We start from the raw sequence: 19,097 nt of genomic DNA, 5'->3' as shown, positions 1-19,097 counted from the left end.
GTGGTAATGACTTTTAATTTGTAAAAAATTCACTTACTATTTCTGAATCCTCAACATGTCTAATAATCCATAGGTCAAGTTTATATCTCTTTTAAATACGGTGATTATAAATCTAGAAATTTTAAAATGAAGGGTACATGTTTCTAAGCCGTTGTTGTCTCTGGAAAAGTTCTATACATTATTTGGAAATTGATATGTATTTAAAATACTGTCTAGAATAGAGCATTGTCTTTGAAGTATGACTATTTTGGAAAATTGTATTTCAGAAATTTGGAAAATTATATTTTGGATATCTGAAAGGAAGATATCAGTTTGATTCATTTAAAAGGCCAACAAATGTTAATTAAATTAACATTCAAAATTTAAATATCATATATATGTATGTTAAAATAAAATATTATAGAAAGGAAGTTACATCTAATAAAATTAAATGTTGTTGCCACATATATTAGGTTATTTAAAGTCTAAGGAGGTTTTATGATGTTAAGCAGTTTAAAAGTCTTTGGCAAACTTGGCAGATGTATTTTCTTTTTATACCCAGAGATACTTTTCATTCGGCAATTGTAAATGACTATCTGTTTCATATTATTGAAGTGCAAAAGTTACAAATTTTCCCATCAATAAAATTTGTTGATGAAGGAATGTATATCTCGTCTAGTCTTTTCACTCGAAGATAGATCTATACTCAAATCCTTGTATTGCAGTAATTTCTCCCCCTATCAAACTAGGTACTCAAAATCTAATAGGTGTGACATCAACAATTACTTCTTGCTAACAACTCTTGTAATTTAACCCCTTCAGGTGAGCAGGCTGATTGATGAATTGCAGACAGCTATCAAAAGCAACAGAGATCATCTCTCTAAACTTGGCCCCCAATTACAGGCTGAGCAGGAGCAATTCTCCTCTTATGTCTACCAACACATTAAAAGCCTTCCAGCAAAAACTCTTATCCCAAGAGGCCTGCAGCTCAAGGTGGGTGTCATTCTATGCCTTGCATTGAGTGTAGCCAGAGACAACACATTCTGTGGCATTTGAAGGCCCATGGAACAATGCAGCTCAGCTTGAATTTCTTTTTATGTTGTCTTTCCTCAAACTGGAGGTTGGCTTACAAGTGCTAATATTACCATTCAGGGAATGTATTTGAAAAGAAAATACCTAGAGGCCTTTGAAATGTGGATTTATAACACTTCAAGTAGTTTTCAATCCAGGAAAGTAATTTCAGTGAAGAAATTTAATCGTGAACATTTGCAAACTTTCCCAAGAAACAAGTTTTTCACAGGAGTCACTATGTATTTCAGTTTTTAAAAACAACTTGTTGGGAGAAATGGGCAAGCTTTAATTGACAGATAGTGGTAATAGGAGTTAGAGGTGGAAGGCCAAGTGGCTGATTGATGTTCAAACTACATTTCCAAGGAAAAGAATCTGTATTGGATAAGTGTGACACATGTCTGGGTTCACTTGGTAAAATCAATACTTAAGAATATGCTGGGCAAAAAGGTGAATTGGTTATTTGTCAGAACAAGATGGCAAAATGCCCTAGACTATTATATGATGTTGCATCTTCAGAAGAGAAAAAAAAAGTTGCCGGGGTCCAGCCCCAGCAGGTCCAGGGGTCCCCAAAGGTGTGGACGGAGTCGGCGAAGAAGGAAGGGCACGGAGATAGCGTTCAGTTGATCAGCAGCCTAGCCAGGATCTCTAGCCAGGATCTCCAGCCAAGTTCTGTTCTGGATCTCCAGAGAGGTTCTGCTTCGGATCTCCAGCGAGGCTCTGCAGCCATGTTCCCTCGCTAGGTTCTCCAGCCAGGTTCTGTCCAGGCTCTCCAGTCAGGTTCAGTGTCCAGGTTCCAGTCAGGTTCTCCTGCCAATCTCTGTAGTCAGGTTCAGTCCAGGATCCCTTGCCATGTTCTCCCGCTAGGCTCTGTCTCTAGGCTCCGAGGCCAGTCCCGGTCCAGGATCCTCTGGCATGCTCTCGCCAGCGAAGTTCTTCTGTCTCTAGGCTCCGTGTAGGTTCTGTCTTCTGAATTCTGTCTCCTGAGTTCTGAGTCTTTCTGTCTTGTTACAACTGTATTTATACCAGTTGATTCAATCCTATCAATCTCTATTACAAAGGTTAGGGCGTTTCTTATCTCCATTCCAGGGAGAAAAGATTATGTAGTTTAAGCATGATTGTTCGTAGTTAAAGGGATTAATTACCCGCCTGGCACTTAGTTGAGGGGTTTTATTCCCTCCCTAACTTCAGGGGAAAATCCCTACCTGGGGATTCAACCTTTCTCGGAGAGGTGACTTTGGTTAAAACACAGCGCCAAGAAGGTGAGCAAACATATTAAGAAAAGTATGCCATATATGCCAGGTCCCTTGAAACAGCAAGGATGGACCGGCTCCCGGCAAATTCCCCCTTTTTTATTTTTTAAAAGCAAGCATTAAAAAGAAAAACCTGAAACGCTCTCTTGTATCCATTTTAAGAGTAGGATTGGCGCTTTCTGCTATTACCTGAGTCCTGATCTATCACCCCAGGGAGAGCTTGCCAATCCTGCACTTTCCCGGGGTGGAAAGGCTGCAGTGGGGTTAAGGATAAGGCTCCTTGGGCCTACCTTCTCCCATGCCTCTACATTTACCTTTCCGGCACCTTTCCTTCCTCAGAAAAGCATGGACGTATTTCTTGTATAAAATGTTCTGTCTGACTGGGAGTAACCTTAATTCCTCTGCTAATAAGCATATATGTTAAAAGATCAATACGGAGTCTTTTTTCTTTAGACTCAGTATGGCACATCTTCTTAATCTAAAGATCAATACAGAGTCTTCTTTCTTTGGACTCAGTATGGCACATCTTCTCAATCTAAGAATCAATACAGAGTCTTCTTTCTTTGGACTCAGTATGGCACATCTTCTCAATCTAAGTTCTGTACTATCCACCTTCTTACCCTACTTATCCTCTATAGGGGGGTCTGTAGCACCCTGGTGGAGTCCTATCCGTCCCGAGTGTGGGGTTCTCAATGGGGGGGGGGCTTACCTAAGGGAATCCTGTTCCAGGGGTTCCCAAAGGTGTGGACGGAGTCGGCGAAGACTATCCACCCTCTTCCTACGGTGGAGTCCGATCCGTCCCGAGTGCAGGGCGCTTACCTAGGGGTCCCTGTTCGGGCGCCAGATGCCGGGGTCCAGCCCCAGCAGGTCCAGGGGTCCCCAAAGGTGTGGACGGAGTCGGCGAAGAAGGAAGGGCACGGAGATAGCGTTCAGTTGATCAGCAGCCTAGCCAGGATCTCTAGCCAGGATCTCCAGCCAAGTTCTGTTCTGGATCTCCAGAGAGGTTCTGCTTCGGATCTCCAGCGAGGCTCTGCAGCCATGTTCCCTCGCTAGGTTCTCCAGCCAGGTTCTGTCCAGGCTCTCCAGTCAGGTTCAGTGTCCAGGTTCCAGTCAGGTTCTCCTGCCAATCTCTGTAGTCAGGTTCAGTCCAGGATCCCTTGCCATGTTCTCCCGCTAGGCTCTGTCTCTAGGCTCCGAGGCCAGTCCCGGTCCAGGATCCTCTGGCATGCTCTCGCCAGCGAAGTTCTTCTGTCTCTAGGCTCCGTGTAGGTTCTGTCTTCTGAATTCTGTCTCCTGAGTTCTGAGTCTTTCTGTCTTGTTACAACTGTATTTATACCAGTTGATTCAATCCTATCAATCTCTATTACAAAGGTTAGGGCGTTTCTTATCTCCATTCCAGGGAGAAAAGATTATGTAGTTTAAGCATGATTGTTCGTAGTTAAAGGGATTAATTACCCGCCTGGCACTTAGTTGAGGGGTTTTATTCCCTCCCTAACTTCAGGGGAAAATCCCTACCTGGGGATTCAACCTTTCTCGGAGAGGTGACTTTGGTTAAAACACAGCGCCAAGAAGGTGAGCAAACATATTAAGAAAAGTATGCCATATATGCCAGGTCCCTTGAAACAGCAAGGATGGACCGGCTCCCGGCAAAAAGTCATACCTGATTAAAGTGGTTTAGGTACTGAAAGCTTAGGGAGTTTAAGTACTGTTATCATAATAGAGTATCCATGTTAAGTCTGTCAGATTAATATCATTTTATAATTTTACTTCCCATATTTAAGAGACTATAATTATTTCAATTTGAATTATTCTATGTATGACCCAATTCTATTTAAGGAACCATTACTACATCTCAACTAACTCATTTCCTTCAATTACATTTATATTTGAATGTAATAACATTAAAGGTAGTTGTATTTTGATCAGCCTTTATCACTACAATTCTTCTTTCTTAACATTCAGTTTTATGCTGAAAATAACATTATATTTTTTTCCCTATAACTTGTTTTTTCTAATGTCATGCTCATTAGAATGCAATTCACCTCTCAATGGAAACCTAGTGTGTCCATGGCTATCTATATAATAAAAGCTTAAGTGACCGTTATGGTGGAACGACCAGAACAACTGGTCGCTATGTTGTGCACTGACCACCAGGGAACAGACGCTCAATGCAGGGGCTGCCCCCTGGTGGTCAGTGTGCTCCCACAAGGGGAGTGCTGCTCAGCCAGAAGCCGGGCTCATGGCTGGCTAGAGTAGTTGCGGTGGCGGGAGCCTCTCCTACCTCTGTGGCAGCACTACGGAGCAGCGAACTAAGTGGCAAGGAGCAGCAAGCAGGTGGGCGGTAAGGAGCGAGGGGTCCCGGACATCCCCCGAGGGATCCCGGACTGTGAGAGAGTGAAGGCCAGGCTGAGGGCTCTCCCTTCTCCCCCAGTGCATGAATTTCATGCACTGGGCCTCTAGTTCAGCCGTGGGCAAACTACGGCCTGCGGGCCGAATCCAGCCCATTTGAAATGAATAAAACTATTGAAATAAAAGACCGTACCCTTTTATGTAATGATGTTTACTTTGAATTTATATTAGTTCACACAAACACTCCATCCATGCTTTTTTTCCGGCCCTCTGGTCCAGTTTAAGAACCCATTATGGCCCTCGAGTCAAAAAGTTTGCCCACCCCTGCTCTAGTTGTAAATAATGTCAGTATGAACATAGAGGTACATATATCTTTTCTAATTAGTTATTTTGTTTTCTTCAAATAAATTCCAAGAAGTGGAATACTGAATCATATAGTATTTTTAATTTTTTTGTGGAACTGCTATACTGTTTTCCAGAGTGACTGCACCATTTTACACTCCCAACAACAGTGGGTAGCAAATATTTAATGTTAGAATCTGAATTGTTCCTCTCACACATTGCCCTTTTAACGTGCTTCAAAACTATCTCCATACCAGCAAACACAGAGGAAGTTTATATATGCAAAGAAGCCATCTTGTATTTGTTTTTGCTTGCTGTGCTGTGTGATACAGTAGTGACTGTCACATGTAGTTATTTAATCTTAAATTAGTAACAATTAATTAAAGTTAAAAATGCAGTGCCTCCGGTGGTTTGCCCATGACTTTTCTGCTTTTAGCACTGAAAACCCCACATCCAGGAAACCACTCAGTTCCAGACAAACTGGGATGTTGGTCACCCTAGTTTGGTCTGCGTTCTCTCTTCCTCCTCCAAGGCCGCCTCCTTCATTGTGCCTCTTTTCATACAGCCTCATTTGCTTCTCTCTTCTTTCTCTCCAGTTTTTCCCTATTCAATGTCTAATTTTTTCTCAAAGATTAAGTTCCCCTTCTTCCCATATTCCAAAAAAGCTGGACATGAGCCCCACCCTCAGGCCTTCATGCAGTGACAGGTTAGAATCATCTGGAGATCTTTTAAAACATCCGTGCCTCCACCTCCAGGGGTTTGGGTTTAATTGACATGGTACGCTGAGGCTGGCTTCTCCTGGCTTGAGAGCGCTGATTATAAATTTTCAGGAATTTTGTGAGCCAGTTGTTAAATGTAGTCATTAATAAAGACTAAATTATATAAAGTTATAATTAAATAAGTCATATCTAAAACAAACAACAAATACTTTTCACTTCCTAATAATTTTATTGCATTTTAATATTACTTAAGCTTCTTCAGGTTTTTTATACCAATGGTATCTGTTTAGTGGGAATGCTACATATTAGTGTGCTACTGTGTGCCTCTTCCAAAGGCTATGTTAAAAAACAACTGTGGTACATTTACACCATGGAATACTATGCAGTGGTAAAAAAGAAGGATCTCTTACCTTTTGAGACAGCATGGAGGGACCTGGAGAGTATTATGCTAAGAGAAATAAGTCAGTCAGAGAAAGACAAGTATCACATGATCTCATTCATATGTTGGTGGGTGAACAAAATAAACAGACGAACAAAATAGATCCAGAGACATAGAAGCATGGAACAGACTACTGAATCTCAGAGGGAAGGGGGATGGGTGGATGGCTGGGTGGGAAGAGATCAACGGAAGAACTTGTATGCATATATGCATAACCCATGGACACAGACAATAGGGAGGTAAAGGCCTGGGGGAGAGCAGGCTAGAAGGAGTCAGTGGGGGAAAATGAGGGACGTTATGTAATACTTTCAAAATTAAGATTTAAAATAAATTTATAAAAATTATGGCTTGTTGTAACTTGAAAGTGGCCACAGTCAGAAATCAGCACATACAGACTTGAGTTACTGTTTTGTTGACTGTCTAGACCAGGGAGTTGGCAAACCAAACCTGCATGTTTTTGTAAAGGAAGTGTTACTGGAACACAGCCATACCTATTTGTTGATGTATTGCCTATCGCTGCTTTCACGTTATAATAGCAGAGCTGAGCAGTTGAGGTGCAGAGCCTATGACTGGAAAAGCCTAAAATGTTTACTATTTGGGCCTTTACAGAAAAGTTTGCCAACCCTGGGTCTGACTAAAGTGATGGAGAAAATATTTACAATTCAGATTAAATATGAAGGTGTCCAATCTGTGACGATTACATTGTGAATAGCACAAAAAGTTGAAGTATTCTTCCAGTATATAAAAACTATGACCTGATTTAGAAAAAAAAAATTGCTCATCATTGAAAATCAAGAGTATCTCTACATATAGCTTCCTTGTTTCACTTTTGCCTTATTAGCATGAATGAAGATATCAGTCACATTCAGGTTAGAATTACATTGTAGAGGGAGGGTTGAGAACCATAGAAGGCTTATTAAAGTAACTTTTAGAAACATAGCCAATAGCCCCTCAAAAATAAGTTCTCATTCCAGACAGTTAACCAGCCATAACTTTTCTCTGTATTATTACATCAGTAATGTGGGAAAGGCTAGCAGTAAAATCATTGTGGAAAGGGAAAGTTTCTTTTAAACAGCATCTACAAGATGAACAATTATATATTTTTTATATTTTCTTTTCAAGATATATTTTCAGAAGGAAAAGTAGAGAGCAAAGACATAGAAAGACTTCTCTGGCTGGAATGACCAGACTTGAGTAATAATAATAAATGAAGTGACCCAGGTCTAATGCGATTAGACCCGCAGCTAGTCTGAATCTTTTCTGATGAACATGTAACTGCCTAGACCACACTGTGTAGGCTGAATATGGGGGATGATTTAAAATTATTGGTAGCTTCAAAGATATGAGGCAATGGACTCTGAAGGTAAAGTAGGAAGGAACTTAATAAACTTATTCTCCTTGCCTATTCATTTTTATCTGAGAGCTAATAAAAATGAATTGTGATGATTATCTTTCCAATTTTCTCTATTTGTTGACTTATATCACTCCATTGAATATCTGTATAAGACCATGCTCAGCTTCAAGAACCAAAATAATCGATTGTACCTATCATCATCTTCTAGAGCAGTGGTTCTCAACTAACTAGGGGCTGTTGCTGGGTGTGATTCAAAATTTCCTGGGGTGCTTTTTCATATTGTATATGGTTGCCTTCACTTTTTCACTGACCTCATCCTCACCATATATTTCATTGATAATTTAAAAATATAATTTAGTTAGGTGTTAATATGAGAAGATCATCTCTTAAAAGGACACACTCTTTCTGTGTTATATATTGTCTCAGTCCCATTTTTTGAATCACATGGCATAATACAGTTTAAGTGGACATATAAGACAAAGGACCCAGAACAGCTTAAATTTGGATGTCCATCCCCACTATAGGAAAGTTCCTTGTGAAAGAAAGAAAGAAAGAAAGAAAGAAAGAAAGAAAGAAAGAAAGAAAGAAAGAAAGAAAGGAGGGAGGGAGGGAGGGAGGGAGGGAGGGAGGGAGGAAGGAAAGGAAGGAAGGAAAGAAAGAAAGAAAGAAAGAAAGAAAGAAAGAAAGAAAGAAAGAAAGAAGGGAGGGAGGGAGGGAGGGAGGGAGGGAGGGAGGAAGGAAAGGAAGGAAGGAAAGAAAGAAAGAAAGAAAGAAAGAAAGAAAGAAAGAAAGAAGAAAGAGAAAACACAGCATGACAACAACGTTAGATAATTTTAGGAAAAAGTTATATTACGCATAATCACATTAATTGTTATATGACTATTCTCACCCTTGCACATCATTTCCATGTTCATTCACATGTCTTGTGTAATCACAAGCTCAGTGTGCACTTTTTTGTTTTGTTTTCTGGCACATTCTCTTGCATCACAGCACTTTTAAGGTTGATGAGGTTTCTTATTATTTTTACCTTTAAAAAGGTGGTCACACTTAGTGCACACCATACTGTATGAAACCCTTCAGGTAACAACTCTTAACTATCCCAAACCTTCTCTTACTCCATATTCCCTGTCACTGCCACCACCCCCAGCCACTCTGAGAACATCTGCTGTAGCCATGGCTCAGTGACTTCTGCCTTCCCAGTCCTGTTCTTTCCCTGCAACTCCTCCTCCTCTTCATCCCCATGGAGATGCTGTCAGAAATGTTAGCATTTCCCTGGGAGAGAGGATTGATAGGAAAGGGTATTAGCAAATCTGTAGGGGATGGTGGGTGGAAAAACTAGGAGGAAGGTGGGTGATCTGACACAGAATTGATGAGCAAGCGTGTGGGATGTGTGAGTAGGAGGGAGAAAGCATAGGGGAATGAGTGGAAGATGAGTACAGGGACATCCTTTCAACTGGAATTAGTGCTTTTCACACACAATTGGTCAATGATGCTCTGTGGGTTGTCTTCTATTTGCTGCCAATAGAGACAGATCCAGTTTCTGTGGGGCCGAGAGCTTATAAAATTTGGAGGAAGAAGAGTCTCTTTAAAATCAGGCCTGAACGTGGTTATTTATTTAAAACAATAAAGTAAATCAATAAAGCAAATGAATGAAGGCTTGGAGATTTGGATCTTTTCTTCCAAGATCTCTCTAAGGAAGCTTATCAGAAATACTACCTAATTGCTCTCTGGCTTCCTTTCCCCATCTATGATATTCTCTAGCTCTCAGCAACTCCCAGCACTCCTAGGAGCTGCAGCAAGTAAGGGTCTCAAAGCTCGATCTTTGCTAACTTCACATGGTTCCCTCTGACTGTGAACAGGAGAAATATAGTGGAATTTAGTGACCTGGGTAAAAACAAGATTCAGAGGGCTGTTATTTTGAGGTTTTATTAGCCTTTCTAGTTTTATACTGTTCTCTTATAGCTTAAAGACATTAACGTGTGTGTGTGTGTGTGTGTGTGTGTGTGTGTGTGTGTGTGTGTTTAAAAAGGTAATTCACAGATTTATTTGTATAGAATGTTGTTGTCTATCATGGAGTTCACTCTCTGGGAAGTATGTGTCTAACCATTTTTATTCTTCAAATTACAGAAAAAAAAGATTTTAAGTCCATAGTCTAGTAAATCCAGACATTACCAAATACATATTGTAACAAAGTATTGTGCTAAGTACTGTGGGAAGGTGCAGAGAAGGCTGGAACGAACATCTTGTTGGTCCAAGCCCATGAATTTTCATAGAATTTGAACAATCTAATACCTTATGAAGACAGTAAAACTAATGTGTAGGTCTTTTCAGCTTTTTATACAATGTCATCATTTTTCGTTTACAGGCATATCTATATTTAGAAAATGGGGTAATTTGATTGATGAGAGAAAAAATGCTAATTTTTATCCATAATATTCTCTTGTCCTTTCCTATGCTTTGGACACTTGAATTGGCTCTACCAATGACACAGGAGCTCTGTGGAACTATTTGCAATTTGCAATCTATATTGTGGTCATTTTTAAAATTTACACTTCTCTAACCATATGTATTACTAGGAAGCTTACTTAAATACTTAATTTATTCCATGAAACAGTTAAGTGCATAGAAGGATATAACTGCAGTCAGCTATCCATAAAATTGTGGCAAGATTTCTTTTGTGTGTGTCCTTGTCACTGTCCTGCATAATTATTATGTCCATATTTCCATTGTACATTCCTTGATCTTTGTCTTTCCATTTAACTACTTCTTCCATATATGTATTTACAACCACTGAACTGTTATTTCACCTACATTATTTGAGTAGACAGTAGGAAAACAAATTTAAAGTACGTTCTAAGTATAAGTTGTAAACCGTCAACTTTACATTCATTTTCAAAGGAATGTGGCTAGCGTAGAAAAACTGAAATGTTGTGACTTCAAGAACATTCATTAAATGTTTGGCAAAATGTGAAGGAGAGAACTGATTTTCATATGTAGATTTTACCATAGTGAGCAAATGTTGGATTGTTCATTTTAAAGGCAAAGAAACTTGAAATGCCTTCTAACACCTCATGGGATAGCGCTTAGCAGTAGGCACTGAAACCTCTCAGCTACCTTTCTTTTCAGAGCTCACTTCCATCCTGCCTTCCTTTTTTTTCTCCCCCCCACCCCTGACTCTTGGGGGGCTGGGTGGAAATGCCAGTGTATTCACCCAGCCTATTTCCTGACAGGCATCAGCAGCCAGGTGTAAAGCTCTGTGTGCGGGAAGCTACAATCTTAGACCTGCTGAAGGGAAAAACTGCATCTGTATCAAAATCAGGGAAGAGCAATTGGTTGGGGCAGAGCTGGTTGTAATGAAACAGGCTCCCCCCCGCCCCCCCGGCAGTCCTGACAGTCTAGAGGTGCCCAGAGAATTGCCAGGTGGGCAGTCAGCGGGGAAGGTCCACGGGCCAGAGCTGGATTACTGTCCCAGCAGTTACCCAGACTAAACGCAACCACTGAACCTTGCTGCTGCAGGCACACACTCTCTCGGGGAGATTGTCCTTCTCCATAGCAGGTAATTTGTTTTTACCTCTCAATTAGCTTTTTCACAGAGTGTTTGAGATGCTCACGTTGCTGAGATTCTCTTCCTGCATATATGCTCATGTCCCTGGATTACCCACTGACGTCTATGTTAGTCTTGCTCACCATGAATATTAGCAAGTATCAGTCCATCTGAATGTAGAAATGAATGCAGATTTTCTAGTCAGTGCAAACGAAGTGATGCATTTATACCTATTTAAGATTCTAACTACAGTTTTGATAATTTTTTTATGATAAAAATTGACTATTTCTTAAAGAAAAAAATATTACCACAGGCAGTAAGCTTTTGTAAAAGTTTTGGTTAGCCAGAGTACTCATTTATATTAGGGGGGAAAGTATGTTTACAGGTATATTTGGTATATTTTAACAAGAAACGAAATAGCATTAAAAACATATACTCTATTTAAAGATGAGTATATGACCTCTGAAGCTGAGAATTTGGGGAAGTCTGATAATTTGGTTCCCATGTAATACTGTAATGTTCATTTCCTCTAGTAAAATATAATTTGGGGGATATGAGTATATTTTTCTCATCAAAAAAGCCCTTACTTCCTATGAGAAAAAAATATACTAAGCCCAGGCACTTCCAAAGATTTTCATTTACCATGTTCTGGTATATAATATATCATATTATATTCAGCTACACATAGGACTAATATAGCTGGTATTTTAATTCCAATTAAATATAATTTTAAGCGCTAAATTAATTTAAACAAAATGAGATACTTGTTCCATTTTTCCTTGAAATATTGAAATTACTTAGCTTAGGACATGACATACAAGTACCTTTACTTTGCCACCATCTTCTAGATAATTTTGAACATTTTCATATATTGAATTTGGTGAGAATATTAATTAAATACAAAGAGAATACTTTTGCAGAACCATTCACCTTGCTTTAAAATTTTTACTATTAGTAGACACAGAAAATGGGATAAGGGAGAAGCACTTTAAAAAATTATAACAAAACAATGAATATGACTTTACATGCTTAAAGGAAAGGAACACAGGCCCAGTCCCAGGGTAACTGAAGCCAGTGAGGGCCATCTCACAGGCCTCTCCATTCTCAGCCTCCAATCCCCAATCCAGGCTGTCAGCTATCCCAGGTTCTCACTTCCACCTCGCCCACCCAAGCCCCCCAAAAAACACACAACTTTCTCTTAGGAAATAGGCATGCCATACTTTCTTTCAAGTTAAGACAGTTAAAAATATTTTTTTCTTAGATCAAAGATTTTTCTTAGAATCTACTATGAAAGTTAAATGAAAATAGGATCTACCCTATTTGAAGCCAGGAAGGTGGCTGCCCCCACAGACTCACTCATCAGATTTGATCTCCTGCTTGGGACCAACACCTCCACTTTCACCCCCTACCTACCAGCCCTGCCTACCCCAGGCCCTCCGAGGGAATCCAGAGAGCCGAGATTGAACATCACAGCCTCAAAGGATCAATAACCAATAAAGCTGAATATCATTTGCTCTGTGGGGTTTCAATTATGACAGAGCAGTGACTCTCTAAGTGCAATTTCAAGTATTGGTAAGTTGGTGGGAGAGGTATTTGAGGTCAATCTTCTGGCTCACCCCTAAAATCCTATCCCATGGACAGTCATCTAAATGGTAGACTCTGCTACAGCTTACAGAGGAAAATCAAAATGTCTCTTTTAAAATAAATTATTTTCTTAAGTATACCTTTTCTGGGCTTTAAAAAAATGTTATTTGATATCCTATCCAGGTTCATTTAGATTAATGAAATTTAACAATTATATAACTTGTTTTCACTTAAGTGCATTTTTATTTCCTGAGACAAAATATGGATACTGGCTCCTTCCCTGTTAGATAATATTCAAAGACATCTCTGTTCGGCATTAAAACACTTTTTAAAATGTATTATAAATATACTAATTCATTATTAAATTTGTACTGTCTGAATGAACCCTATAATTTTAATATTTGCTTTATATCTTATCTAAAGATAAGATTATAAATATTTGCTTTATATCTAAATATTAAAGTTAAACATGTTTATTGTTTGATTTATAATATATTATACATTTGAGAAAACATAGAAAATGAGAATATTCTAAAAACTATCTTGCAAGTCTGTAAAAATGAAAAACTAACAGTACATTTATTTGACTTAATGTTCATAAAATGTTAGTTCAGTTAGAGTTTATTTTCTATCTCCAAAGGTAAATTTTAATTCTGATTGGATGAAGATTTTTTAAAAATTACCCATAAATATGACTGATGACCTTCTTACATAACAAAAATATTTTAACTTTCATGTTATTTGACTTTGGTTAAAAAACACACAATCTTATAGAAACAGTAGAATGGTGGATACCAGGAACTAGGGGGTAGATGAAATGGGAAGATGTTGACAAAAGGGTACAAACTTCCAGTTAGAAGATGAATAAATTCTGAGATCTAATGCATAGCATTGCGATTATAATCAGCAATACTGAATTATATTCTTGGAAGTTGTTAAAAGAGTAGATTTTTTAAAAAAAATATTTTTATTGATTTTTAAAAAGAGAGGACGAGAGAGGGAGAGAGAGAAGCATCAATGTGAGAGAGAAACATCGATCAGTTGCCTCACATATGCACCCCCATTGGAAATCAAACCCACAACTGGGTATGTGCCCTGACTGGAAATCGAACTGTGACCCCTTGGTGAATGGGATGACTCTCAACTAATTGAGCCACACCAACCAGGACAAAAGAGTAGATCTTAAATGTTCTCACCATAGGAAAAAAAAAAAGGTAATTAGGTGACATGATGGAGGTGTTAGCTAAAACTGGTAATCATTTTGCAATATATATCAATATAAACTTACACAATGTAATATATCCATTGTAACTCAATAGAGCTGGAAAAAAAATCATAGAATTTCATTTTTAAAGATTTCTGTGCCCCTTATGAGTAGATCTCTCTAAAGTCACTTAACCTTCCTGGAACTCACCTGGGAAATCTGGTGGCTTTGAGTATTGAGTGATTGAATGCCTGTGACAGCATCCTCCACTCTCGATAACCGTGCATGTGTGAGTGGATGCCATGCCCCATTGTCAGGATTCTCTCTTCAGCATTGAGATACCCACCTTCCAGTTGCCACAGCTACATACTTCTTAGACAATTGCCCTCCGTGTAAAGGAGCTGCTTTTCCCAAGATTAGGCCTCATTCTGGGGGCAACCTTCATCCAGCATTTGGTTGGCAAGCAGTGCAAAGGCATGGTTCCCTAGCCTCAATTCTGAAGAACTCTGAAGGGCCATCTCAGCTCTAGAGCTCCCACTAGAGGCCGCTGTTGCAACTGCATAACAATTCACCTCCCCCTGCCCAGTCCTGCTTCCCTCACTTCCTAACTAGTATTGCTCTTGAGAACACTTCCCAGCAAACTTCCAGAGGTAAATCTTGGCCTCAGAGTCTGTTTCCTGGGGAGCCTAATCCAAGACAAAGTGTAAGTTATCCTTATTTTAACATGGTTAATTATACTCACCTGGAATATGCCAAATAGTTTTGTGTGGCTATTTTATATTCCTTTCCTTCATCAGACCTCTACTAGTAAATCCTGTTACTGTTTAGCCTCCCAACTTTTGGCAACACACTGCACTGTCATTTTCCTATTATTGCCTCTTGACAGCATTGCATCCTGAGACATTTTGAAGCTTCAGTGTTTGGCCTTCCACTCACGCACAGAGAGCTTCCAGGGGGGTCTGCTCAGCAGTTATGGAGAGTTTGGGAGCCTGCTGTTCCCCCAACAGCAACCTCTTAACCAGACTTGTAACATTGAAGTCTGGATAATGACACTAAACTAGGCCATATACAAGTCCTTAAATGGATGTCATAAGTGGTGCCAAGCAAACTTGTCAAAGAGCCACATTAGCTCAAAACTCCCCATTTAGCTCATCTTTTCCTATATGAGTTAAATTTTGGTCATTGTCTCTATAACATTAATTATTTCAGTACTTTGTTGATATATTTATGTCTTCACAAATACTGAGTATGAACAGTTACTTAGTTTGATTTTATTTACACCCATAGATGTAGACATCCTGTTTCAGAAATATTAGACTAGCTACACATTTGATTTCCCAATCCTGATAATCAATAAATTAAGCAAGTAAAATTGCTCTGGAATGAATAACAGAAATGGACCATTTCTCACCATGCCCATTGTTATTCATAGCATATACATATAGTACTTTGAGTCACCATCATCCACCCTTCATATGACCTTAATTGTCTGTAGCCTACTCTCCACCCAGCAGCCGCAATGATCCTTTAAAAAGTGTAAGTTGGATCCTGTTACTTCTCTGTTCAAAATCCTCCAGAGATTCCCTATTTGGCTGCCAACCCCTTAATTCTCTGACCTCACGTTATTCTCCCTCTCAATCATGGTGCTCTGTCACACTAGTCTCCTTGAGACCCCTGGAACATACCGGGGCACATCCCTGTCTTGGTTTCGTTGCTCTAGGTGCTCCTTCTGCCTGCAGTGCTCCTCCACCAGCTATCTGCTTAGCTCACCTTCTCACCATTAAGTCTTCACTCAGGTCTCCCCTCTCTTAAAGACCTATTCTGATCACCTGCTTCTATTGGCGGCCACCACGCCCATCTCACTCCCTGATCCCAGACCCTATATCCCCTGCCCTGCTATATTTTTCTTCTTTACATAGCACTTACTACCTTGCAGCCCTCTCAGAAGTGCATTTGTCATGAAGCGAGTGAAACGTAAGCTTCAGGACCCCTTCCTTGCATAGGTCCCTTCTACATCTCGGGGAGAGGCCCTAGCGATGTGTACACATGGTTGCATGGTTCTGTAAGATTTGCAAACATAATACATTTTTATTATAATTGGTTAAGACCATTGTCTGTTTCCACTCCAACTTCCTCTCTGTCAAGCTTTCCCTTTCACCAAGTAGTGCTGAAATGGCTTCAGGCCTTTTCGAAGTCTAGCAAAGGGGAAATTGAGTTGGGGATACGTTTAGTTTGGGTGTGGCTAAATGTCATTAGTGGTCTGCAGTCACTTCGCCATACAGCTCAGTTAGTACTAGCCATCTGGCGTGGGAAGAGCTTCCAGGTAGATAGCTACTGCCTGCTGGCCAGAGTGTTGCTCTTTGACTGTGACTAGAATGCCTGACACCAAAATATGTGGATATTGGAGGGGAAAATGGTGTGAAATTAACAAAGCCAACTAAGTTGTAGGAAATTCTTCTACATTTTACAGCTCATATTTTAAAGAAATCTGATTAAGGTTTCCCCAAACTTGCCAACAGTCCTAAACATTTTTTTAATAAAATGACCAAGTTATGAAGTTGAGAGTAGTTTTTCTAATCAATAATAAAAATATTGTTGATTAACCATGCAAGAGGGAAGATGGCATTATCTTTCTATTCTTTCTCTCTTTTTAGAAAATATTATAAAAGAGGTGATCAAAGACAATTCAGCCAAATTATGTGCATTGGATAGCTTATTAATGCAAGTATTTTGGGACAGTTTCTGAATTTTGTAATGTTTTTATTATATGTGAGCTTTTAAATATGTGTAAATTATTATGGTATCTTTACTCATTTTAAGTGAATGTTCTTTTTTTAAAAAATATATTTTATTGATTTTTTACAGAGAGGAAGGGAGAGAGATAGAGAGTCAGAAACATCGATGAGAGAGAAACATCGACCAGCCGCCTCCTGCACATCCCCCATCGGGGATGTGCCCGCAACCCAGGTACATGCCCTTGACCGGAATTGAACCTGGGACCTCTCAGTCCGCAGGCCGACGCTCTATCCACTGAGCCAAATCGGTTTCAGCTTAAGTGAATGTTTTGTATCTAGTTTTCCATCTTTAATTCTGCATTCTTTTTGTTGAAGAGAGCCCACCAAAATGTGTTAACTTCAAACCTCGTAAGACCTGAATATTCCCTGACCATACTGTATGATTTACTTAACTTGTTCTGTTCCTCATGAGTGAGAATTTTAGTTCACTTGTCTAACTTTTTAAAAAATATATATTTTTATTGATTTCAGAGAGGAAGGGAGAGGTAGAGAGAGAGAGATAGAAACATCAATGATGAGAGAGAATCATCAATTGGCTGCCTCCTGCACACCCCACGTTGGGGATTGAGCCTGCAACCCAGGCATGTGACACTGAGCTATGCCAGTGGGGCTCACTGGTCTAACTTAAACACCTGAGCACTGCTTGGCACATGCGCTAAACTCAATAAACTCATTTGACGAATGAGCAAATCACTTAACATCATTAAAATAAAATATTGACCTTAATCCAATTTAATCTTGCTCAGGAAATATTAATATTGATGTGAATGAAAGTGAAAAGACTGTAGTTAATGGCAAACACTCCTTAAAATTCTGTACATTGCCTAATTAAGGGCGTAAAAGTAAACTTCTATTTGTAGTTATTTTCTTAATTAGTCATTAGCTACCATATTTTCAAGAGGATCTTGATCATTTAAAAAAAACATTTAGGTTCTGTTACCTTCCTCCTTGGGACCCAAGACTAGACTCAGCTGGCTTTGTGCATCATCCCATTCCAAGGGTGAGAATTTAATTTTAGAACTGTAGGGAGGTGAGGCCATCCAAAGAGCCACTGGAAGCCAATATAGCAGTCAGGTTTTTCTTAAGTTGAGGATAAGGCAACAGGAAAATAAAGGTGTGGACTATTTTTTACTTTCCTATATCTAGTCAATCATAGTAACTCTGTGCAGAGAGCTATCTTTGTTAGACATTGGACAATAGAAATAAAAATATTTCTCATGCAAAAGATGAAAAAATAAATTCAGTACTTGGATTTTAAAAAATGGGCATTTTAAGAACCAGAGCTGAGCCTTACAAAAAGCAGAATCTCATAGGATTTCAGCTTGGGGAATTTTTATTTTTGTAGAAATAAAGAAAAAACTCCACATGTTATATGAATGGTATATAGCCTTCTTTCACTCAAATACCTAAACTTTTTCTTAAGCATTAATACACCTCTTTCTCCTCCTCCTCCTCCTCCTCCTCTTCCTCCTTCTCCTCCTCCTTCTTCTTCTTCGGAATACTTTTTCTAGACATAGAAAGGAGGACTTGTTAGAAGTTGTGGAGAAAGCAGTGAGCTAGTGAGCTAGTGATGCTGCTAGGTGTTGACCAAGTCCTATTTGCTTTCTCAGTTTGGCACTTGGCACTCACTCTTATTTTCTAGAGTATAATTTGCTGCACTCTGATTTCACGTCTAGCAAGTCTTGACAAAGGAACATCAATATGTTCATCTAACTGAGCTTTTGTCAACACTAACCTTGCAGAATTGCATGCAGCTAGAATTGTGACCTTAACTGTTCAATTTCTCTATTGAAAAGTTTTTTTCCAGATTAGGGCCCTGAAGGGATTGTTGGGACAGTAAGATTTTCCTCCTACTTCATTTCCCATTGGTTTGCTGGCCACGGTTGGGTTTATGAAGTTCCTCGCAAAATTAGAGAGGTTTCTTACTTGGAATTGTATCTTTGCGGGGGGTCTTTCTCAGCATCTAGAAGGGTTCAGGAATCTGGAGAAGGGCTGTGAGTAAATTAATAAAGAGGCTAGACATGAAATATAAATTTGGAATACATGGGGGAGCAGAGGAGACCTAGCTTCAGTAACCAAATTCCCTGAATCTCTGGACCCTTCACTCTTTATTAACACAAATTGCCCTAAGGCAAAGCAGATACACATATCATAGGCAAGGTTTGGTATACAGTAGGCATTGTCAGGTTAGGGAAACTGCCCTCAGCTGTCAGGCAGCAGGCAATAATATATGCAAATCTTTAGGTTTGGGGAAATGCTTTCAGTTATTCCAGCAGGCAATAACATGATTCAGCCTGCTGAATATAGAAACCCAACAACCTTTTGAGGACTTCTTGCATTTTATTATGCCATGCTGGAATTAGCTTCCAGCATATCTTTACTTAGAAAAGAGATTTAAAATAATCCCTGGTAGCAAAAGACACTATAGGGTGTGGAATATCACCAAATCAAGGCTGAGAGCTATGCC

The 19,097-nt window shown here is 39.4% G+C and overlaps 1 protein-coding gene across 1 annotated transcript in view; it reads left to right on the top strand.

Moving 5' to 3' along the window:
- DCDC1 (doublecortin domain containing 1) overlaps positions 1–19,097 on the top strand; it is a 333,377-nt gene that overhangs the window by 151,695 nt on the left and 162,585 nt on the right. The window contains exon 10 of the mRNA XM_059711140.1: positions 802–972. Coding sequence (XP_059567123.1) covers positions 802–972 — 171 coding nt within the window. The remainder of the gene's footprint in view (positions 1–801; positions 973–19,097) is intronic.

Source organism: Myotis daubentonii, chromosome 9 (genome assembly GCF_963259705.1).
Source record: "Myotis daubentonii chromosome 9, mMyoDau2.1, whole genome shotgun sequence".
In the NCBI taxonomy this organism is placed as follows: domain Eukaryota; kingdom Metazoa; phylum Chordata; class Mammalia; order Chiroptera; family Vespertilionidae; genus Myotis; species Myotis daubentonii.
The sequence above is the reverse complement of the archived record's forward strand: the minus strand, read 5'-3'. Positions and strand labels throughout refer to the sequence as shown.